The sequence below is a fragment of the Tamandua tetradactyla genome, chromosome X (genome assembly GCF_023851605.1).
Source record: "Tamandua tetradactyla isolate mTamTet1 chromosome X, mTamTet1.pri, whole genome shotgun sequence".
NCBI classification, from domain to species: Eukaryota; Metazoa; Chordata; class Mammalia; order Pilosa; family Myrmecophagidae; genus Tamandua; species Tamandua tetradactyla.
Window position 1 is genome coordinate 72,508,972 of NC_135353.1, and position 22,981 is coordinate 72,531,952.

A 22,981-nucleotide genomic window follows, 5' to 3' on the forward strand; every position below is an offset into this window, starting at 1 on the left:
CTAATTTTGACCTCTCAGACTCCCTGAGAGGTATCAGGGAGCCAAAGGGGACCAAAGACCACACTTTGAGAATCACTAGTCTAGGACTTCATTATCTTATACCTGGATTATCACATTAATCTCCTAACTAGTCTTTCTGCCTCTAGCCTCAGTCAAAATTCTTACTGTTTGGCACTACTAGATATGACTTCCTACAATGTGGCTTTCAACATGTTCAGCCTCAAAATTTTCAGTGTTTTTCCCACTGAATGGAGGATAAAGTTCAAATTCCTTCACGTAACATTCAAAGACCTTTTCAACCTATCCTCACCCAACTCTTGCAGCCTTACCATCCACCACCATCTGACATCAACTCTAATCAAGTCAGGGTGGTCTATTTAATGTCTCTTGAAACAAAATTTATGCATTTCTTTCTCACAAGTTTGCTGAAATATTCCTCTAAAGTCAATCATTTTCTCACCTCATCAACTCTCAAATTCCAGTCAACTTTCAAGGCCCAGCTCAATGCCCACACACTTCATAATGCTTTTCCTAATCACCCCAGTTTACAGTTCTCTACCTTTCCTGGAAATACCATGGCAATTATTATCCCTCATACTACCATACTCTGTCCTTGATTATTTAACTCCAAAACTGTTTAACTTTTTGTGCTTTCCTTAATCCTCCAATTATAAATTCCTGAAGTACTGAAACTGTTAATCTGTGAATCCTGTACAGTGCCTAACACAATGCAAAGAACATCGCAGAAACAATATTTTTTAATGATATCACAGAATGAATTCCCTTCTTAAAGGCAAAAAGAACTCAGTTAAATGAATGGTTCACATGATCTCCAAACTACTCATAGTTCTTCAGTCTTCCACACAGACAGCAGATTAGTTTCTGAGAACTACTAATGATTTTAACGGGAATAATTATGCTATCTGATTAAAATCAGTCCATCAACATCTCATGAAAAGGAATCCTCTTTCTCACTAATTCTGATGAGGATTTTTCAGTATTAATCAAGAATATGACAAGCAAGTAACCCAAACGATTTGTTAAGTGCTTTAAAAGATAAAAGATGCCAATCTCTGCTCTAGATCAGCAAAGAGTTTCCATTGTGGAATCAACTCTATCTCTGACATTTTACTTCCTTAAAAGATGTAAAATAAATATGGTTAAAAAAACATTTTACATTTGTTAAATCTGAGATACCTGCAAGGGTGTTTGTTCTGTTATTCCTAATACTTTTGTGATTGTTTGATATATTTTTAAATAAGTAAGGAAAAACGCATTGTGTGGCCCTCTGAAGCCATAAAGTATATCAATATACAAGCATGTACTATTATTTTATCTGTGCATGATGTTATCCAATTTTTACTCACCAGTGCATCATCTTGCAATGAAGAAAAAAAGAAGCCATAAAGCAAGTTAATTTTCTCCTTGTGATCGATAAAGTCAAACATTGCAACCAGCCAACGATAAAAAAGTACCTATCAAGACAAATGCTTACCATTAAGGAAGTATAACTGTCAACCCCTCCCCTCACCCAACAGGGCTGTTTAAATCACTTATGTTTTAAACGCTTCTAGCACAAAGTAGGATAACAGATTTTATTTCTCAGTAAAAACATGTGTCTGAACAGAGTTCTTGCATGAAGCTATACTTTTAAAAAACTGCAAACTTGGCACAAAAGACCACCACCATTGTTCCATAAGTGGCTCTTCCTAGCCAGTCCCTAACTGGTTCTGAAGGACTTGTCATCAAAGTGTTTAAAAAGATTACCTTGGTGCTACCAGAACACTTGCCGACACAAAGCCATGAGACAGCCTTAACCACAGAATCTTCTGATATTAGAGTTGTTGGAATCATGCACTTCAATATCCGAGTGCTTATGGCATTCCCTAAAAAACAGAGTAAAAGGAGAAACTATAAATTAAATTACATTTTAATCTGTCAGTTGTTTTCTTACCATTGTTATTGATTACTGTCTTAAAAAATCTCATTTTATATTGAAGACCATAAAAACTCAAGAGTAATATTCAATATATCTTACCATTAAAAAGCACTGTTTAAAACAAATCCTTTTTTTTTTTTACATGGGCAGGCACCGGGAAACGAACCTGGGTCCTCTGGCATCGCAGGCAAGCATTCTTGCCTGCTGAGCCACCGTGGCTGTTTAAAACAAATCTTATCTTTAACTTCTAATACAAACTACAAAGCAAATTTTTTACCCAAACATGTCATTTTAAAGGGGGGGAGGACAGACATGAGGTTTATTTTAGGAGTGATGAAAATATTCTAGATTTAGATAGTGGTGATTTTGTGACTATACAAACACCAGTGACTTCTATACTTTAAAAACGTACATTTTATGGTATGTAAATAATATCTAAAAAAAACCCTGTAAGAAAATTTCAACAATTATTTTTATTTTAATAACATAATAGATTCTGATTTAAAGCTACTGACAGATACCTTGCATAAGCTTTTACATTTAATAATAAATAAATATATTTGCATCCCCCACCCTTGAGAAATGGGGGTGTGGGATGGGGGTACCAGAATGGAACAGATATGACTGGAATTAGTTGATAGCAATATCACTCTATCTGAGTCTAATATTTCCATCCTGCTCTCTGGCCTCTATGGTATTCTCTCTCCCACCTGCTAATAGAAGTGATATTACAGAGAACAGCTTTGCATACACTCAATGTTAACTTTTCTTTATTAAGGCTTCAAGAATTGAAATACAACATAATGGGGAGGTGTCAAGATGGCATCTTAGGAGGGTGCACGATTTAGTTTGTCCTCCAGAACAGCTACTACATAACCAGAAACAGTACAGAGCAGCACCTGGGGCCAAATCAGTGACCAGACACAGAGCATACCCAAGTCTGGAGCACCTGGACTGGCTGCAAGCACTTCCAGAACCATGAGTTCCCCAAACCAGTGGCCGGTGCTCCTCCCCAACAGGATGCGTCCCAGAGGGGAAAGGAGGGAGACTTTACCAGCAGCAGGGACTGAGCATAACCAAACCCCAATTGTGGAATTAATTAACAAATTATAACAACTAAAAATAGGCCCTCACTAAAGCAAAAAATGTTTATGTAGTACAAAATTTATATTTTGACTACTGCATTACCTAATATACTAATGTAGATAGTTTGATTGAACACCATAACTACTTGGAATCTCAGGAAGGACATGAGATTTTTTTGTTGGTTTGTCTACAGTGAGGCCCCAATGAATCCCAGAGTGATTCAATCAGTGAATGGAAAAGTATTTGCAAAGCCCCCTTCGGGAAATGGTGAGAACGGGGAGAAACTCAACATCCCCCAGTTGAGTTCTTGATATTCTCACAAGCGGTGTGGGCAACCACAGCTATAGCCTGGGCCCGAGTCTTGGGGTTTGTTCATATGAAACTTAACCCCACAAAGGATAGGTCAAGTCTACTAAAAATTTAGGCCTAAGAGTCACCCCCAAGAGAGTCTCTTTTGTTGCTCAGATGTGGCCTCTCTCTCCAGCCAACACAACAAGCAATCTCACACCCTCCCCCTGTCTACGTGGGACATGACTCCCATAGGTGTGGACCTTCCTAGCAACGTCGGACAGAAATCCTAGAATGAGCCGAGACTCAGCACCAAGGGATTGAGAAAACCTTCTTGACCAAAAGGAGGAAGACTGAAATGAGACAAAGTGTGAATGGCTAAGAGATTCCAAACAGAGTCGAGAGGTTATCCTGGAGGTTATTCTTACACATTGAGTAGATATCACCTTGCTAGTCAAGATGTAATGGAGAGGCTGGAGGGAACTGCCTGAAAATGTAGAGCTGTGTTCCAGTAGCCATGTTTCTTGAGGATGATTGAATAATGATATAGCTTCCACAATGTGACTGTGTGATTGTGAAAACCTTGTGTCTGATGCTCCTTTTATCTACCAAGTCAAGAGAGGAGTAGAACACATGGAATAAAAACAAATAATAGGGGGAACAAATGTGAAAATAAATTTAGTTTGAAATGCTAGTGATCAGTGAAAGCGAGGGGTAAGGGGTATGGTAGGTATAATCTTTTTTTTTCTGTTTTCATTTTATTTCTTTTTCTATTGTCTTATTTCTTTTGATGAATGGATACAAATATTCTAAGAAATGATAAATATACAACTAAGTGATGATATTGTGAATTACTGATTATCATGTTAATATATTATTTCGTTTGTTAAAGTTTTTAAATTAATAAATAAATTTTTAAACAAGAAGATACTCAAATGGCCAATGAAGTATCAGAAAAGATGCCCAATATCATGAGCTATTGAAATGCAAATTAAAGCCATAAGAGGATACCATTTCAAACCCACAAGGATGACTATTATTAAAAAAATGGAAAATAAAAGCTACTGGCAAGGGTGCAGCAAAATGGGAACCCTTGTGCACTGCTGATAGGAATGGAGACCCACACACCCATTGCGGAAAACTGGCAGTTCCTCAGAAAGTTAAACAAAAAATTATCATATGACTTGGCAATTCTACTTCTAAGAATACATGCGAAAGTATTAAAAGCAGGGGCTCAAACAAATACTTGTACATCAACTATTATCTGCAATAATATCACTGTATTATTTGTAATAATATCACTGTATTATTTGTAATAGCCAACACACGGAAACAACCCAAATGTCCATCAACAGATAAATGGAAGAACAAAATTTGGTACATTTATGCAATGGAATATTATTCAGCTGTAAAAAGAAATGAAGTGATGGTTCATGCTACAGTATGGATGAAACTTGAAGACATAATGTTGAACGAAACAAGCCAGACACACAAGGACAACTATTTTAAGATATCTTTCATATGAAACTTAGAATAAACAAACTCAGAAAGCAGAATAATAGATACTAGGGATGGGGGTAGGGAAGAATGGGAAGTTATTGCTAAATGAGTATGACATTTGATTTGGTTTCATGAAAACAGTCTAGAAATAGAGTGCTGAAAGGTACATAGAATTGTCAAAATGTACTTAATGACAAAGAATTGCCCACTTAAAATATTTTTATGTTATATCTATTTTAGGACAATTAAAAATAAATAAATTTAAAATGTGGAAAAAAATAAAAACAAAAATAGGCCCTCAGCTCAGGTGAACCTGCTCAAAGCAGAGGCTGCTCATTGTTGCCTAGAGCCAAGGGGGCAGGGCGGATGGAAAGAGAAAGAAGGAAGAAACAAGGTTAGTGCGGCTGTGTTTCTACAAAGACTCCACTGCCTTTGGACACAACAGCAGGGCTTCTCAGCCTGCAACTGTCCCAGGCATAGGCAGAAACAAGTTTCGTTGAGGGCTTGTCTGGAGCCTGTGTCTTCCCCAGGGGCTGGGTGAAGCCCAACTCAGGTGGAATCACTCTGTTAAAGAATTCAGAATACAGGGCTTGGTAATTTAAAGCCATTAAAACCAGCCTACAACCTCTCCTCTGTCTCCACCATGCCCCAGCAGGGAGAGTCTGCCAAAGTTAAAGACACCACATCATCTTATGCTGGTGGGACCTGCAGGCAGACAAGCGCCACATACTGGGCAGGATAAGAAAAACAGAGCCCAGAGACTTCACAGAAAGTCTTTCAACCTGCTGGGTCTCACCCTCAGAGAAAACTGATGCAGATGACTCTTTCCTCCTGACAGGAGGCCAGTTTGGTCTGGGAAAATCCGGCTGGGGTCTATAATACATAAGGAGAACCTCCTAAGGGTGGGTGGAAAAAAGGCATCATAGAGGCAGGGCAAGAAACAAGAAAATAAGAACTGAAAAATTCTACTCTGTTAAACAAAACCTAAGCTAGAGATCGAGAAAAAGCTGGACTGAATGTCAAAGAACAGACAGACAACAAATTCATCCAACAAGAAAACCCTAGGTAAAAGAAGTGAAAGCAATCTCCAGAATAAACCAATTAAGGCAATTAAATGCCTAGACACTAGCAGAAAATAACAAATCACACTAGGAAAATTGAAGATTTGGCCCAGTCAAAGGAACAAACCAACAATTCAAATGAGATACAGGACCTGAAACAATTAATTCAGAATATACGAAGAAACATGGAAAAGTGGTAAAAATCAATCAATGAACTGAGGGAGGATACAAAGAAGGCAAGGAATGAACAAAAAAGAAATGGAAAGACTGAAAAGACAAATCAGAACTTATGGGGATGAAAGGCATAGTAGAAGAGATGAAAAAAAACAATGGAAACCTACAATGTTAGATTTCGAGGAAGAAGATAGGATTAGTGAACTGGAAGACGGAATATCTGAAATCCGACAAGAAAAAGAAAATATAGGGAAAAAAATGGAAAAATATGAACAGGGACTCAGGAAACAGAACGACAATATGAAGCACTCAAATACACATTTTGTGGGTGCCCCAGAAGAAGAAGAGAAGGGAAAAGGAAGAGAAAAACTAATGGAGGAAATTATCACTGAAAATTTCCCAACTCTTATGAAAGACTTAAAATTACAGATCCAAGAAGTACAGCGTACCCCAAAGAGAACAGATCAAAACAGAAGTATTCCAAGACATTTACTAATCAGAATGTCAGAGGTCAAAGAGAAAGAGAGAATCTTGAAAGCAGCAAGAGAAAAGCAATCCTTTACATACAAGGGAAGCCCAATAAGACTATGCATAGATTTCTCAGCAGAAACCACGGAGGTGAGAAAACAGTGGAATGATATATTTAAATTACTAAAAGAGAAAAACTGTCAATCAAGAATCCTATATCCAGTAAATTGTCCTGCAAAAATGAGGGTGAAATTAAAACATTTTCAGACAAAATATCACTGAGAGGATTTGTAACCAAGAGACCAGCTGTGCAAGAAATACTAAAAGCAGCAGTAGAGACAGATGCGAAAAAACAAAAGAGAGAGGTGCGGAGAAGAGTGAAGAAAGGAAGACTATGAGTAAAGGTAAAAAGAAGGAAAATTAGATGTGACATATAAAATCCAAAAGGCAAAATGGTAGAAGAAAGTACTACCCGTACAGTAATAACACAAAATGTTAATGGGTTAACTCCCCAATCAAAAGACATAGACTGGTAGAATGGATTAAAAAACAGGACCCATCTACATGCTGTCTACAGGAAACACATCTTAGACCCAAGGATAAACATAGGTGGAAAGTGAAAGGTTGAGAAAAGATATTTCATGCAAATAAAAAATAGGAAAGGGCAGGAGTACCTATACTAATATCCAACAAATTAGACTTCAAATGTAAAACAGTTAAAAGATACAAAGAAGGACACTATGTATTAATAAAAGGAAGAATTCAACAAGAAGACAAAACAATCATAAATATTTATGCACTGAGCCAGAATGCTCCCAAATACATGCAGTAAACGCTGAAAACACTGAAAAGGGAAATAAACATATCTACCATAATAGTCAGAGACTTCAATTCACCACTCTCATCAATGGAAAGAACATTTAGACAGAGGATCAATAAAGAAACACAGAATTTGAATATTACAATAAACGAGCTAGACTTAACAGACATTTAAAGAACATGAAACCCTACAACAGCAGGATACATGTTTTTCTCAAGTGCTCATGGATCATTCTCAAGGATACACCATATGCTGGGTCACAAAGCAAGTCTTAATAAATTTAAATTTAAATAAAATTTTAAAAGACTGAAATCATACAAAACACTTTCTCAGATCATAAAGGAATGAAGTTGGAGATCAATAACAGGCAGAGTGCCAGAAAATTCACAAAAATGTGGAGTCTCAACAACACACTCTTAAACAACCAGTGGGTCAAGGAAGAAATTAAAATTGAAATCAGTAAATATCTCGAGGCAAACGAAAATGAAAACACAACGTATCAAAACATACGGGACTCAGCAAAGGCAGTGCTAAGAGGGAAATTTATTGCCCTGAATGTCTATATTAAAAAAGAAATGGCAAAAATCTAGGAATTAACCATCCACTTGGAAGAACTACAGAAAGAACAGTAAACTAACCCCAAAGCAAGCAAAAGGAAAGAAACAATGAAGATTAGAGCAGAAATAAATGAAAACGAAACATGAAAACAACTGACAAAATCAACAGAAACAGAAGCTAGTTTTATGAGAAAATCAATAAGATTGACGGACCCTTAGCAAGATTAACAAAAAGAAGATGAAAGAAGATGCAAATAAATAAGATCAGAAATAGAAGAGGAGACATAACCACTGATCCCACAGAAATAAAGGAAGTAATGAGAGGATACTATGAACCACTTTATGCTAATAAATACAACAATGTAAATGAAATGGACAACTTTCTAGAAAGGCATGAACAACCAACTTTGACTCAAGAAGAAATAGATGACCTCAATAAACCAATCACAAGCAAAGAAATTGAATCAGTCATTAAAAAGCTCCACCCCCTCCAAAAAAAACAAAAGAAGCTCGCCAAAAAGAAAAGTCCAGGATCAGATGGCTTCACATGTGAATGCTACAAAACATTCAAGAAAGAATTGGTACCAATCCTGCTCAAACTCTTCAAAAAAATTGAAGAGGAGGGAAAGCTACCTAACTCATTCTATGAAGCCAACATCACTCTCAAACCAAAGGCAGACAAAGATATAACAAAAAAGAAAATACAGACCAATCTCTCTAATGAATATAGATGCAAAAATCCTCAACAAAATTCTAGCAAATCAAATCCAGCAACACATTAAAAGAATTATAGACCATGACCAAGTGGGATTCATCCCAGGTATGCAAGGATGGTTCAACATAAGAAAATCAATTAATGTAATACACCATATCAACAAATCAAAGCAGAAAAATCACATGATAATCTCGATTGATGCAGAAAAGGCATGGGACAAAATTCAACATCCTTTCCTGTTGAAAACACTTCAAAGGATAGGAATAGAAGGGAACTTCCTCAAAATGATAAAGGGAATATATGAAAAACCCATAGCTAGCATCATCCTCAATGGGGAAAAACTGAAAACTTTCCCCCTACGATCAGGAACAAGACAAGGATGTCCACTATCACCACTGTTAATCAACACTGCGTTGGAAGTTCTAGACAGAGCAATTAGACAAAAAAAAGAGATACAAGGCATCAAAATTGGAAAGGTAGAAGTAAAACTCTCACTGTTTGCAGATGATATGATACTGTATGTCAAAAACCCCGAAAAATCCACAGCAAAACTGCTAGAGATAATAAATGAGTACCGCAAAGTGGCAGGTTACAAGAACAACACTTAAAAATCTGTAGTGTTTCTATACAGTAATAATGAACAATCTCAGAGGGAAATCAAGAAAAGAATTCCATTTACAACTGCAACTAAAAGAATAAAATATTTAGGAATAAATTTACCTAAAGAGACAAAAGACCTATAAGAAGAAAACTACAAGAAATTGGTAAAAGAAATCAAAGAAGACCTAAATAGATGGAAAGACACACCATGTTCATGGATTGAAAGACAAAATATAGTTAAGATGTCAATTCTACCTAAATTGATCTACAGATTCAAGGCAATACCAATTAAAATCCCAAAAACTAACTTATCAGAAATAGAAAAACCAATAACCAAATTTATCTTGAACGGCAGGGTCCCCAAATAGCTAAAAGTATCCTGAGAAAAAAAAATGAAGTTGGAGGTCTCACGCTACATGACTTTAAGGCATATTATGAAGCTACAGTGATCAAAACACCATGGTACTGACATAAAGATAGATATACTGACCAATGCAATTGAATAGAGTGTTCAGAAATAGACCCTCTCATCTATGGACAACTGATCTTTGATAAGGCAGTCAAGCCAACTCACCTGGAAAACAACAGTCTCTTCAATAAATGGTGCCTAGAGAATTGGATATCCATATGCAAAAGAATGAAAGAGGACCCATAGCTCACACCCTATACAAAGGTTAAATCAAAATGGATCAAAGATCTAAACGTTAGATCTAAGACCATAAAACTGTGAGAAGAAAATGTACGGACATATCTTATAAATCTTACACTTTGTAAGCGGTTTTGTAGACCTTACACCCAAAGCAAGAGTATGGAAGAAATAAATAAATAAATGGGAATGCCTCAAAATTAAACACTTTTGAGCATCAAAGAACTTCATCAAGAAAGTAAAAAGACAGCCTACACAATGGGAGACAATATTTGGAAACGACATATCAGATAAAGGTTTAGTATCCGGAATTTATAAAAAGTTTGTTCAACTCAACAACAAAAAGACAGCCAACCCAATTATAAAATGGGAAAAAGACTTGAACAGACACTGCTCAGCAGAGGAAATGCAGATGGCCAAAAGGCATATGAAGAGATGCTCAACTTCCCTGGGTATTAGAGAAATGCAAATCAAAACAACAATGAGATATCATCTCACACCCACCAGAATGGCCATTATCAACAAAACAAAGTGACAAGCGCTGGAAAGGATGTGGAGAAAGAGACATAATTATCCACTGTTGCTGGGAATATCAGATGGTGCAACTGCTGTGGTAGGTAGTTTGGCAGTTCCTCAAAAAGCTAAATATAGACTTGCCATATGACCCAGTAATACCATGGCTAGGTACCTACTCAGAGGACATAAGGGCAAAGACACAAACGGACATTTGCACACCAATGCTTATAACAGCATTATTTACAATTGCAAAGAGATGGAAACAACCAAAATGTCCATCAACAGATGAGTGGCTAAACAAACTGTGGTATATACATACGATGGAATATTATGCAGCTGTAAGACAAAATAAATTTATGAAGTATGTAACAACAGGGATGGACCTTGAGGACATTATGCTGAGTGAAATTATTCACAAACAAAAGGACAAATACTGCATGGTCTCACTGATATGTACTGACATTAGGGAATACACATGGAGAATTTCACTGGTAACAGAGACCATTAGGAGGTAGAAATGGGGTAAGATATTGGGTAATGGTAGCTGAAGGGATACAGATTGTGCAACTGGACTGAATGTAAAAATTCAGAAATGGACAGCATAATCCTACCTAACTGTAATACAATTATGTTAAAACACTGAACGAAGCTGTATGTGAGAATGATAGTGGGAGGAGGGCTGAAGAACAAATGAAATCAGAAAGATAGACGATAAAGACTGAGATGATATAATCTAGGAATGCCTAGAGTGTATAATGATAGCAAATAAATGTACAAATTTACAAAATGTTTTGGCATGAGGAAGAACAAAGGAATCTCATTACTGCAGGGTGCTGAAAATAGATGGTAATTCATATTTTAAAATGTCACCTTATGTGTGAGACTAAAGCAAAAAATGTTTATTTGTTACAAAATTTATATTTTGACTAGTGCATTTCCTAATATAACTTATGTATATAGTTTGACTGAACGCCATAAATACTTGGAATCTCAGGTAGGACATGAGATTTTGTTGGTATGTCCAGAGTGATGCCCCGATGAATCCCAGAGTGATTCGATCAGTGAGTGGAAAAGAATTTGCAAAGCCCCCTTCGGGGAATGGTGAGAACAGGGAGAAATTCAACTTCCTCAAGTTGAATTCTTGATATTCTCACAAGCAGTGTGGACAACCAAAGCTATAGGTTGAGCCCCCAGTCTTGGAGTTTGTTCATATGAAACTTAACCCCACAAAGGATAGGTCAAATCTACTTAAAATTTACGCCTAAAAGTCATCCCCAAGAGAGCCTCTTTTGTTGCCCAGATGTGGCCTCTCTTTCCAGCCAACACAACAAGCAAACTCACTGCCCTCCCCCGTCTATATGGGACATGACTCCCAGGGGTGTGGACCTTCCTGGCAATGTGGGAGAGAAATCCTGGAATGAGCTGAAACTCAGCATCAAGGAACTGAGAAAACCTTCTCGACCAAAAGGGGGAAGAATGAAATGAGAGAAAAAGTCAATGACTGAGAGATTCCAGAGTGGAGAGGTTATCCTGGAGGTTATTCTTACGCATTAAGTACATATCACCTTGTTATTCAAGATGTAGCAAAGCGGCTGGAGGGAACTGCCTGAAAATGTAGAGCTGTGTTCCAGTAGCCATGTTTCTTGATGATGATTGTATAATGATATAGCTTTCACAATATATCATTCCTTGTGAATTCCTTGTGTCTGATGCTCCTTTTATCTACCTTGTCAACATATGAGTGGAACATATGGAATGAAAATAAATAATAGGGGGAACAAATGTTAAAATAAATTTAGTTTGAAATGCTAGTGATTAATGAAAGCGAGGGGTAAGGGGTACGGTATATATAATCTTTTTTTTTCTGTTTTCATTTTTTTTCTTTTTCTGTTGTCTTTTTATTTCTTTTTCTGAATAGATGCAAATGTTCTAAGAAATGATGAATATGCAACTAAGTGATGATATTATGAATTACTGGTTATATATGTAGAACGGAATGATCACATGTTAATGTTTTGGTTCATTTGTTGTTAATTTTTTTTAAATTAATAAATAAAAAAATTTAAAAAGAAAAAAAGAAGACCTAATATGCAAGTGCCAGGAAATACTAAGCATAAAGCATCTAGTTTTGAAAGTTCATCATTTTTTTTTTTTTTAATATAGAAAACCTGGTAGAAGTGTGATGCGGTATAGACACTAGAATATTAGTTAGGAGATCTGAGTTCCAGTTCCAGCTCTGACATTAAGCAAGAATCTTTACCACTCAGTTTCCTCATTTTTAAAATGAGGATTTTCAGGGCCTAGAATACCTTTCAAGTTTGAGTTGGATGAGAAATGGTTAAAAGGTTCTTTCCAAATAAAAACAACCCTGATCAGGTGTTATTCATGTCTTTTCAAGAACCCCTTCCAATACCACCCCCTGCTCCCATTGAACTTAGAGAAAAAGGTAGCATTTTTACAAAATAAAAAGCATCCTAAGTGATATGGTCATAGAAAAACTGTAATGGAGATGGGGTAAAGAGAAACATGTCCTAGGTAAGTGAACCTATAAGCAATAAATTAGACTAAGAGATCACTTAAGGTGTTTCCAGCAACATACTGTCTATGCACAAGAGAAATATCAATTGCAATATGATCCAGCAATCCCATCAATAGATATGTATTCAGAGGAACGAAGGCAAGGACACAAATGGACATTTGCACACTGATGTTAATAGCAGCATTATGTAGAATTGCCAAGAATGGAAACAGCCCAAAGGTCCATCAATGGACAAGTGGCAAAACAAGCTGTGGTATATACTTATGATGGAATACTATGCAGCTGTAAGAGAAAATAAATTCATGAAGCATGTAACAACATGCTGAACCTTGACAATATTATGCTGAGTTAAATTAGCCAGAAAAAAAAGGACAAATACTGTATGGACGCACTAAAATGAACTAACATTAATGAGTGAACTTTGAGCGTTAAAGTTAAGAACATAGGTTATCAGGAGATAGAAAGGGGATAAAGATTGGGCATTTGGTGCTGAAGGAATATAGGACATCTGACAGAACTGACTGCAAAAATTCAAAAATGGATGGCACAATACTATCTGATGGTAGCACAACAATGTAAGTACACTGAATGAAGCTGAATGTGAATATGGCTGAAGGAGAAGGCCTGAGATGTATGACACCAGAAGGAAAGAGAGGATAACGACTGAGACGGTATAACTTAGAAATGCCTAGAGTGGACAAGCATGATGATCAAATGTACAAATATCAAAAACGTTTTTCCATGAGGGAAATGAATGTCAACATTGCAAGGTGCTGAAAATGGGATGGTATACAAGGGAAAAAAAAACAATGCAAGCTAGAATCTATAGTCAACAGTAACACTGCACTATGCTTCCACTGAATGTAACAAAGGCAATAGGCCAAAACTAAATGTCAACAAGTGGGGGATATAGGGGAGGTGTATGGATTCTTTGCAAAAGAAAAGGAAATGTCTTCATACAGATTATGGTGGTAAACACATGGCTATTTACTTAGGTTAGATTGTACGATATGTGAATAAAACTGTTAAAAATGAATAGAAATAAAATAAAATAAAAACAAAACAAACAAAAAATAAAATAAATGAATAGAAGAAATAAGTATTAGAGCAAGAGAAGTACCTATTCACTGCTTGTAGTGAGGCTGAGAGGTGCAGCCCCACCAGAGGGCAGTGTGGTGGTTCTACAGGAGGCTAGGGATGGTGTTGCCCAGATCCTAAAATCCCATTGCTAGGTATATATCTGGAGGAACTGAGACTGGGGACAAGTATGGACATTTGCACACTAGTGTTTATGGCACACTGGTGTTTATGGCAGCAGTGTTTATGATTTGCAATGGTCTAAGGGTACAAAGACTGAGGAATGGAAGGGGCAACGGTGGTGTTTACATACAAGGGACTACTGAGCAGCTGCAAGAAGAAATAAAATTGTGAAAAATACAACTAGGTGAATGAACCTTGAGGATAGTATGTTGAATGAAGTGGCAAAAACAAAAAGACAAATATTATCATGCCTCACTCAAATGGACTAACTATAATATACAAACTCAGTGAAGTGAACTCGAGAGCATGAGTCATCAGGTTGGGGCCTACTGTAAAGGATCCTAGATTGTAAGCTCTTACAGCAGACACATTTATTTTGGAGTTGTAACTGTTATTTCTAAATTCTGATATAGTGAGCCATTTGTGTATAGCCTGGTCGTTCCCTGAAACTTTGGGTATTTATGCGACACCTGAGAATCAGTTAGGGCTCTGAATTTACAAGTCAGCATTACCCCCACATGGCAACAGTTTAAAAAAGTTGAAAAAGTGATCCGACTTCAACGAGAGATATGAATGAAGCCGATCTAGATAGGACTAAGGTAAGTCAGAATATGGGGTAAAGGATATGGCCTATATTTTAAAACTTCAACTTCTATATGAGACCAAAGGGAGAGATGTTTATTTGGTGCAAAATTTATATTTCAGGTAGCGCATTATTTAATTTAACTTGTATGGCCAGTTTATTCAAATACCATAAGTACGTGGAATCTTGAATAGGGTATGAGATCTTGTTGGTTTATACTGGTTAGTGTGATGCCCTGATATATCCCAGAGTAATTTGAGCGGAGAATTAAAAATTATTTTCAAAGTCCTCTTGGGGGATTGGGGAGAAAGGTGGAAAAATTTAACTTCCCCAACTGGGGAATTCCTAATATTCTCGCAAGCAGTGGGGACAACCAATTCAATAGGCTGAACCCTCGATCTTGGGGTTTACCCCTATGAAACTTATTCCTGAAAAGGAGAAGGTAAGCCTACTTACAATTATCCTGAAGAGTCACTCCCAGAGAACATCATTTGTTGCTTAGATGTGGCCTCGCACTCTAAGCCAATTCAACAGGTGAACTCATTGCCCTCCAGCCCCCTCCATGCCCCGCCCCCCAAGTGGAATATGACTCCCAGAGGTGTAACTCTCCCTGGCAATGTGGGATACGACTCCTGGGATGCGGGACCTGACATCTTGAGATTAAGAAAGTCTTCTTGACCAAAAGAGAGGAAGAGAGAAATGAGACAAAATAAAAGTTTCAGTGGCTGAGAGATTTCAAAGAGAGTCAAGAGGATATCCTGGAGGTTATTCTTATGCATTATATAGACATCCGTTTTTTTAGTTTATGGTGTATTAGAGTGGCTAGAGGGAAGTACCTGAAACTGCTGAACTGTGTTCCAGTAGCCTTGATTCTTGAATACGATTATATAACTATATAACCTTTACAATGTGATCTAGTGATTGTGAAAACCTTGTGTCTGATGGTTTTTTTATCCAGGGTATGGACAGATAGTAAAAAAATAAATAAATAATAGGGGGGATAAGGGGTAAAAAGAAAATTAGGTAGATTGCAATACTATGGTCAATGAGTGGGAGGGGTAAGGGGTATGGGATGTATGAGTTTCTCCTTTTTTCTTTTTATTTCTTTTCCTGGAGTGATGCGAGTTTTCTAAAAATGATCATGGTGATGAATACACAACAATGTGATGACATTTTGAGCCACTGATTGTACATTATGGATGACCTGTATGTATGTGAAGATTTCTCAATAAAAATATTTTTTAAAAAAGAGAACTACTAAAAATGGCTCCCATGTATTTGGGGACAAGAGTCTATGCATTTTATTTGAAAAGTAAGTGACCACTAGCCATTTTCAGCATATGCATATGGAAATTTTGAGGTCATAAAAGCACAATTTTATAATCTTATCAGACTGGTTTTATGAAGAGAACAGAAAAAATAGAGAACTACTGCACAATCTACTTCAAAGTCTAGAAGACAAAACTAATAGCAAACTGATGACAAATGTATCCCAACATACCAAATTTGCCACTGACTGCCACGTTTAATAGAGCGTCAATTCCTTCTGGAGCTAACCCATTCTCCCAAGCCACATTTTCCACGGTTTTCAAGTGTTTTTCCAAGGTTTTATCTTTACTCCATGAAGTTTTAATGGGACCTGGAAAAAAGGAACTATATTAAATAGCAGGGCCTTAAAATTCATTCAGTCCTCAGCCTCAATATCACAATTTGGGATTCTTAAAGAAATGGTTTTATGTAAAAACTTTCTTCCTAAAAACCATTCAAACCCTTTAAAACTCCAGAATATATATATATATTTTTTTACATGGGCAGGCACTGGGAATCGAACCCAGGTCCTTTGGCATGGCAGGCAAGCATTCTTGCCTGCTGAGCCACCGTGGCCCAACTCCAGAATATTAAACAGCAATAATACCTTTATTGAGGAAAACTGAATTATGCCCTAGTATCACAGCTAAACTAACTCAAAGCACTGAACTTAGGCTACAAGCTTTTTCAATTTAGGGCTGTGATTCCCAAACCTTTGCCACACATTGGAATCCCCTAGGGAGCATTTAAAAATCCTGATGCCATAATAGGGACAACAAAGGTTAAAATAAATTGAGTAGATTGAAACACTAGTGGTCAATGAGAGGGAGGGGTAAGGAGTATGGTATGTATGCGTTTTTTGTCTTTTTTCTTTGTTATTTCTTTTGCTGGAGAGATGCAAATGTTCATAAAAAATGATCATGGTGATGATTACAGAACTATGTGATGATACTGTGAGCCACTGATTGTACACCAAGTATAGAATGTTTGTATGTCAAGAATGTTTGTATGCAAGCTTGCCAGTGAACCATGCTAACCCTGGTGCCAAGAGATGAGCTGTCAGTTAAACCCATGCCCTTAAATATTTAAACCAAGAAATGCAGAGAATGATATGTGGAAAATTGGAACCCTCATCACAGCTGGTGAGAATGTAAAATCACACAGATGCTGTGGAAAACAGACTGCCCTTTCCTCGAATGTTAAACATAGAGTTTCCATATGACCTAGCAATTCCATTCCTAGGAATATACCCAAGAGAAATGAAAACATATGTCCACAGACAATCTTGTGCATGAATGTTCATAGCAGTATTATTCATAATAGTAAAAAAAAAAAAAATGGAGGGCAGCGATGGTGGCACAGTGGCAGAATTCTGGCTTGCCATGCCAGGGACCTGAGTTTGATTCCCAGTGCCTGCCCATGCGGAAAAAAAAAAAAAAAGGAAACAACCGAAATGATCATCAATTGAGGAACAGATATATAAAATAGAATACATCCATATTTGTTTACAACATTATTCAGTAATAAGAAAGAATGAAGTATTGCTACATGATACAACATGGACGAACCTTGAAAACAAGCTAAGTAAACGAAGCCACTCTGGAATAAGCAAATCTATAGAGACAGGAAGTAGATTAGCTATGGTCTAGGGCTGAGAGGGCTGGAAGAATAGGGAGTGATGGCTAACAGGTATGGGTTTTTTTTTTTTCGGAGTAATGACAATGCTCTAAATTTGTGGTGATAGTTGCAGAACTCTGTGTATATACTAAAAAACACTAAATTGCACACTTTAGTGAATTGTATGGTATGTGAATTACATCTCAATAAAGCTGTATTGTTAAAAAAAAAAAAGGAAAAGAATGCTTGTGTTTGTTAAGGTTTACAATAAAAATGTTTTAAAAAAATCCTGATGCCATAGGATTGAGGAAGCCTTCTTGACAAAAAGGGGGAACAGAGAAATGAAACAAAATAAAGTCTCAGTGGCTGAGCGATTTCAAACAGACTTGAGAGGTTATCCTTGAAGTTATGAGAGGTTACCCTTGGGGTTATTTTTATGCATTATATAGATATTCCTTTTTAGTTTATGGTGTTTTGGAGTGACTGGAGGGAAGTACCTGAAACTGTTGAGCTGTGTTCTGGTAGCCTTGCTTCTTGAAGACAATTGTATAGCTATATACCTTTCATAATGTGACTGTGTGATTGTGAAAACCTTGTGTCTGATAATCTTTTTATCCAGGGTATGGACAGATAAGTAAAAAATAAGGATAAAAAAATAAATAAATAATGGGGGGGATCAAAGGTAAAAAAACTGGATAGATTGAAATACTGGTGGTCAATGAGAGGAAGGGGTATGGGATGCATGAGTTTTTCTTTTTTTTTTTTCTGGAGCGATGCAAGTATTCTAAAAATGATCACAGTGATGAACACACAACTATGTGACGATATTGTGAGCCACTGATTGTATACCATGTGTGGAATGTATGTGTGTGAAGATTTCTCAATAAAAATATATATTTTTTTAAATTTAAATGTAAAAAAAAAAATCCTAATGCCCAGGTTGCATCCTATACCAATAAAATAAGAATGTGTAGGCATGGATGCCAGTAATCAGTATCTTTTAAAGATTCTCAGGTAACCCCAGCATGGAGTAAAGTTTGGGAACTACTCTGCTAAGAACGTCTTATTGTTGTGTCCTTAGTAACTAGCTCAATATATGTCTATTAAATAAACAAAAGCATGAATGAGCAAGAATATGTTTTCTTTTAACTATCCTAAAAAAATAAAAATAAAAACTTCAAATTTCCAGAAGAGTCTTACAGAAATAGGGCTTTCATAAGGAAAACAATCACTTACTTTTCTCAAAGAATCTCACTGCTATCTGCAGAGCATCTCCTCCTTCATCATCAGCACGTTGATAATTTCCCTCTCGATTGTTTTGTCCATGTTTCAAGATGCTCTCTGAGTCACTTGGTTTCTCTGTTATTTTCCAGATTGGGAGGCTGGTTTGACAACTTTTACTACCTTGTAGAGTCCTCTTTTGTGTCCGTGAGTTCTTAACTCTCTGAGTTGACATTACCGCATATGTCTATATAGAAACAAGTGTCACATTTTCATTAATCAGCCAAACATTCCCCTTTTTACTCCACAAAGACAGGGATGAGATCTGCCTGTATCCACAGAATTTAATACAATACCTAGTATACAACAGACACACAATAAATAAATTGACCACAATCCAGGCAACAAAACCTACCAGTTAACTTTTTCAGAAAACCCTTGACCTATACAAGAATAGAGAGAGGAAACTCTCCAAGGTAACATTCATCATCTGAACTTGCCTTCTTGTGGAAAAAAACAGTAAGAGTACAGGCAACATAGCAAGTTCACTTTTTTTTTTTAACATTTTTTATTGTTAAATATAGCATATATACAAAGAAAAAGAAAAAGCAATGATTTTCAAAGTACACTTCAACAACTAGTTACAGAACAGATTTCAGAGTTTGTTATGGGTTACCATTCCACTATTTCATATTTTTCCTTCATAGCTGCTACAAAACTTTGGAGGCTAGAAGAAATATTTTTTTTCTTTTTTGTGAAAAATAACATACATACAAAAAAAGCAAAAAATTTCAAAGCACATCATAACAATTAGTTGTAGAACAGATTTCACAGTTTGGTATGGGTTACAATTCCACAAGCAAATTCACCCTTAAAACAGCTATAAGTGACTCCAAAAATAATTCATCTCACGAACTCAATATTACATTCTCTACTCACTGCTATTTTTCTCCACCCCTTCTTGATTTTGCTTTTAATCTTTATGCTCCCCACTTTATCAGCACTAAGTTAAAATTGCATAGCTCAAAAGCCAAACTGATGGTCAGACTAACGATTCTCAGGACAGAAACAGTTTCTAGTTATTAATTTCACTTATTCAATAAATAATAACTGAACATCAACTACATGCCAAGCACACTTCTAGCTACTGGACATAAAATAATAAAAGCCAAGGTCCCTGTTCTCATGAAACAGTGGGTAAGAGATGGTGGAGTCTGAAAGTCAATAAATAAGAAAATGACTAGTAATGAATATAAAACACAGGGATATGATAAAAACAGAAGGGGGATCTACTTTGGAATCCTTTGATCAGTGAAAGCCTTTCTGAGGTGACCTTTAACCGGACTGGAATGCCAAAAAGGAACAGGCCATGTGAAGAGCTGGTGGAGGGAAGAGCAAGATGCCCTAAGACCTTAAAACAAGAAAAAGCAGCAACATCAGTGTGGAGGCTGTGGTGTGAAAGAGGTAAAGGTTTAAGTGGGAGATGAAGTCAGAAAGGTAGCTAGGGCCTAGATCATACTGGAACTTGTAAGCCAAAGTAAGGAGTTTGGATTTTAAATGTCATAGGGAATTGTGGTGGGGAGGTTAAAAGAGGGAGGCGAAACCCAACAAGCAAACTCACCACCCTCCCCCTGTCTACATGGGACATGACTCCCAGGGGTGTGGACCTTCCTGGCAATGTGGGACAGAAACCCTGGAATGAGATGAGACTCAGCATCAAGGGATTGAGAAAATCTTCTTGACCAAAAGGGGGAAGAGTGAAATGAGACTAAGTGGCAATGGCTGAGAGATTCCAAACAGAGTCAAGAGGTTATCCTGGAGGTTATACTTACGCATTAAGTAGATATCACCTTGTTAGTCAAGAGGTAGTGGAGAGGCTGGAGGGAACTGCCTGAAAATGTAGAGCTGTGTTCCAGTAGCCATGTTTCTTGAGGATGATTAAATAATGATATAGCTTTCACAATGTGACTGTGTGATTGTGAAAACCTTGTGTCTGATGCTCCTTTTATCTACCAAGTCACCAGAGGAGTAGAAATATGGAATAAAAATAAATAATAGGGGAAATAAATGTTAAAATAAATTTAGTTTGAAATGCTAGTGATAAATGAAAGCTAGGGGTAAGGGGTATGGTAGGTATAATCTTTTTTTTCTCTGTTATCGTTTTATTTCTTTTTCTGAATTGATGCAAATGTTCTAAGAAATGATGAATATGCAACTATGTGATGATATTGAGAATTACTGATTATATATGTAGAACAGAATATGTTAATGTTTTTGTTTGTTCTTAATTTTTTTAATTAATAAATAATTTTTTTTAAAAAAAGAGGGAAGCGATACCATCTGATTTATGTTTTAGGATCATTTAGCTGCTGTGTGGAGAAGAGAATGTTAGGCATCAAGAAATGAAAACAGACCCATTAAAAGCTCTTGCAGGGGAAATGGATAAAGGTGATAGTAGCAAATTGTGAGTATAATTAACAGTGCTGAACTGTGTGAAAGTGATTGATAGGGGAAGTTTAGAGTCATATATGTCAACAAAAGGAAAGCTGGAGGTAAAAGCATGGGACTATATAACTCAGTAAATCTTGTGGTGTTTGATGACTGTGATTAAAGGTACATATTTAAAAAAAATTTCCTCCATAAATAAGAATAAATGTATGAAACTATTACAGGGAGTTAATAGAGTGGTATAGCACCTATTGCCAACTTTGGACCATAGTTAACAGTAATATCTTAATGGTTTTTGATCAACAGTAAGAAATGTTCTGCACCAATAACAGGCATCAATGATGGGGGGAATAAGGGGTGTGGTATGTTTTGGGTTTTCTCTTTTTCTTTTTTGGAGTAATGAAAATGTTTGAAAATTGTGGTGGTGAATGCACAACTATGTGATGATACTGTGAGCCTCTGACTGTATTGTATACTTCGGATGGATTGTATGGTCTGTGAATATATCTCAATATAATTGCATTTAAAAAAGGATTTTTTAAAAAGGCTCTTGCAGAAATCCAGAAGAGAAATGACTGCAGTCTGAACTAGGCCTAAGGTGTAACGGCAGAAGTAGTGGAAAATGACTAGAAGCCTGAGATGTTTTGGAGGTAGACTGGGCAGAAAGCGATAAAAGAACCGGATGTGGAAAAGAGAGAAGAACCAAGAATGCATTCGATGTTTCTGCAAAACAGGAAAAAACAATGGGAGGTAGGAATGAGACTTACCCAATCCCACTCCCTTAAACAGACGAGGCCAGAGCAGTACGACCCAGAGGGAAGTTCCAGGTTTCGACTTATTTCCTTGAGTCCTATGGAAAGAATGGCTCGCTAACAGCTTCTGACGTCATCCCGCTAAACTATCTCACGGTTTCCCAAGTATCCCTTTCACAGCCTTCCCCCACGGTGAGCCAACTTGGCCGCGACTGGTGCACTGAGCAGATTCCTGGACGGGATAAAAAACGACTCCAACCACAACTTTAAGGGTAGATGCATCCTCAGAAATCGAGATTCCCTTTGCTCTCCCGGCCCCAATTTCGTGCAATGTTTATTAGTACCTCACCTGATACAGTCCCAGGCCCCGCCGTCTCCGAAGTCCAGACGCCGCCTCACCAATTCAAATAAGCGTGCCCCACCCCGCTCATGCGCCCGCGCTCCGACCCCGCTCCCGCCCGGGACCCAGGCAATGGCAAAACGGGGCGGGGCGTTGTACTGACACTTGATTGGTTGGGCTACAGCTCTATGGCGCGAGGTGGCGCGCGCAAACGCTGACGCATATCCAATTCCGTAATTACGGCTTGCCCCACCCGCCCTTCCCTGAAGACTCGCGGCATGTGGGGCGTTGTTGTTGGAGCCAACTGATTGGCTGGCGTTTCCGGTCTTCTAACGGTGTTCGTGTTCGTCATTTTGCGTAAAACAGGGCATTTAGTGCTTTTACCCTTGAAGTTGAATGATAAATTATAGTGATAATTTTGCCCAGATTGACCCCAAATGTCGGGACTTTGAATCTGTAAAAAATATGAAATTGCGAAACTTCACAATAAAGGCTGCTTCTCCCAGGAAAGGCAAGAGATTTAGGTTAACGGGTTTGTGACTT

General features: G+C 37.2%; 1 protein-coding gene across 2 annotated transcripts in view; it reads right to left on the bottom strand.

Moving 5' to 3' along the window:
• The window catches only part of LOC143670728 (centromere protein I-like), a 54,454-nt gene extending 31,879 nt beyond the window's left edge, over positions 1-22,575 (bottom strand). Inside the window, exons 1-5 of one of the 2 annotated variants that reach the window (XM_077145663.1) lie at positions 22,114-22,440; positions 18,914-19,145; positions 16,254-16,391; positions 1,768-1,886; positions 1,368-1,475 (exon numbers count right to left, since the gene is read on the bottom strand). In XM_077145663.1, the coding sequence (XP_077001778.1) occupies positions 1,368-1,475; positions 1,768-1,886; positions 16,254-16,391; positions 18,914-19,133 (585 nt within the window). In that variant the 5' untranslated portion in view covers positions 19,134-19,145; positions 22,114-22,440. The other variant, XM_077145662.1, reaches the window with a different exon arrangement.
• Between the last annotated feature and the right edge of the window lie 406 nt (positions 22,576-22,981).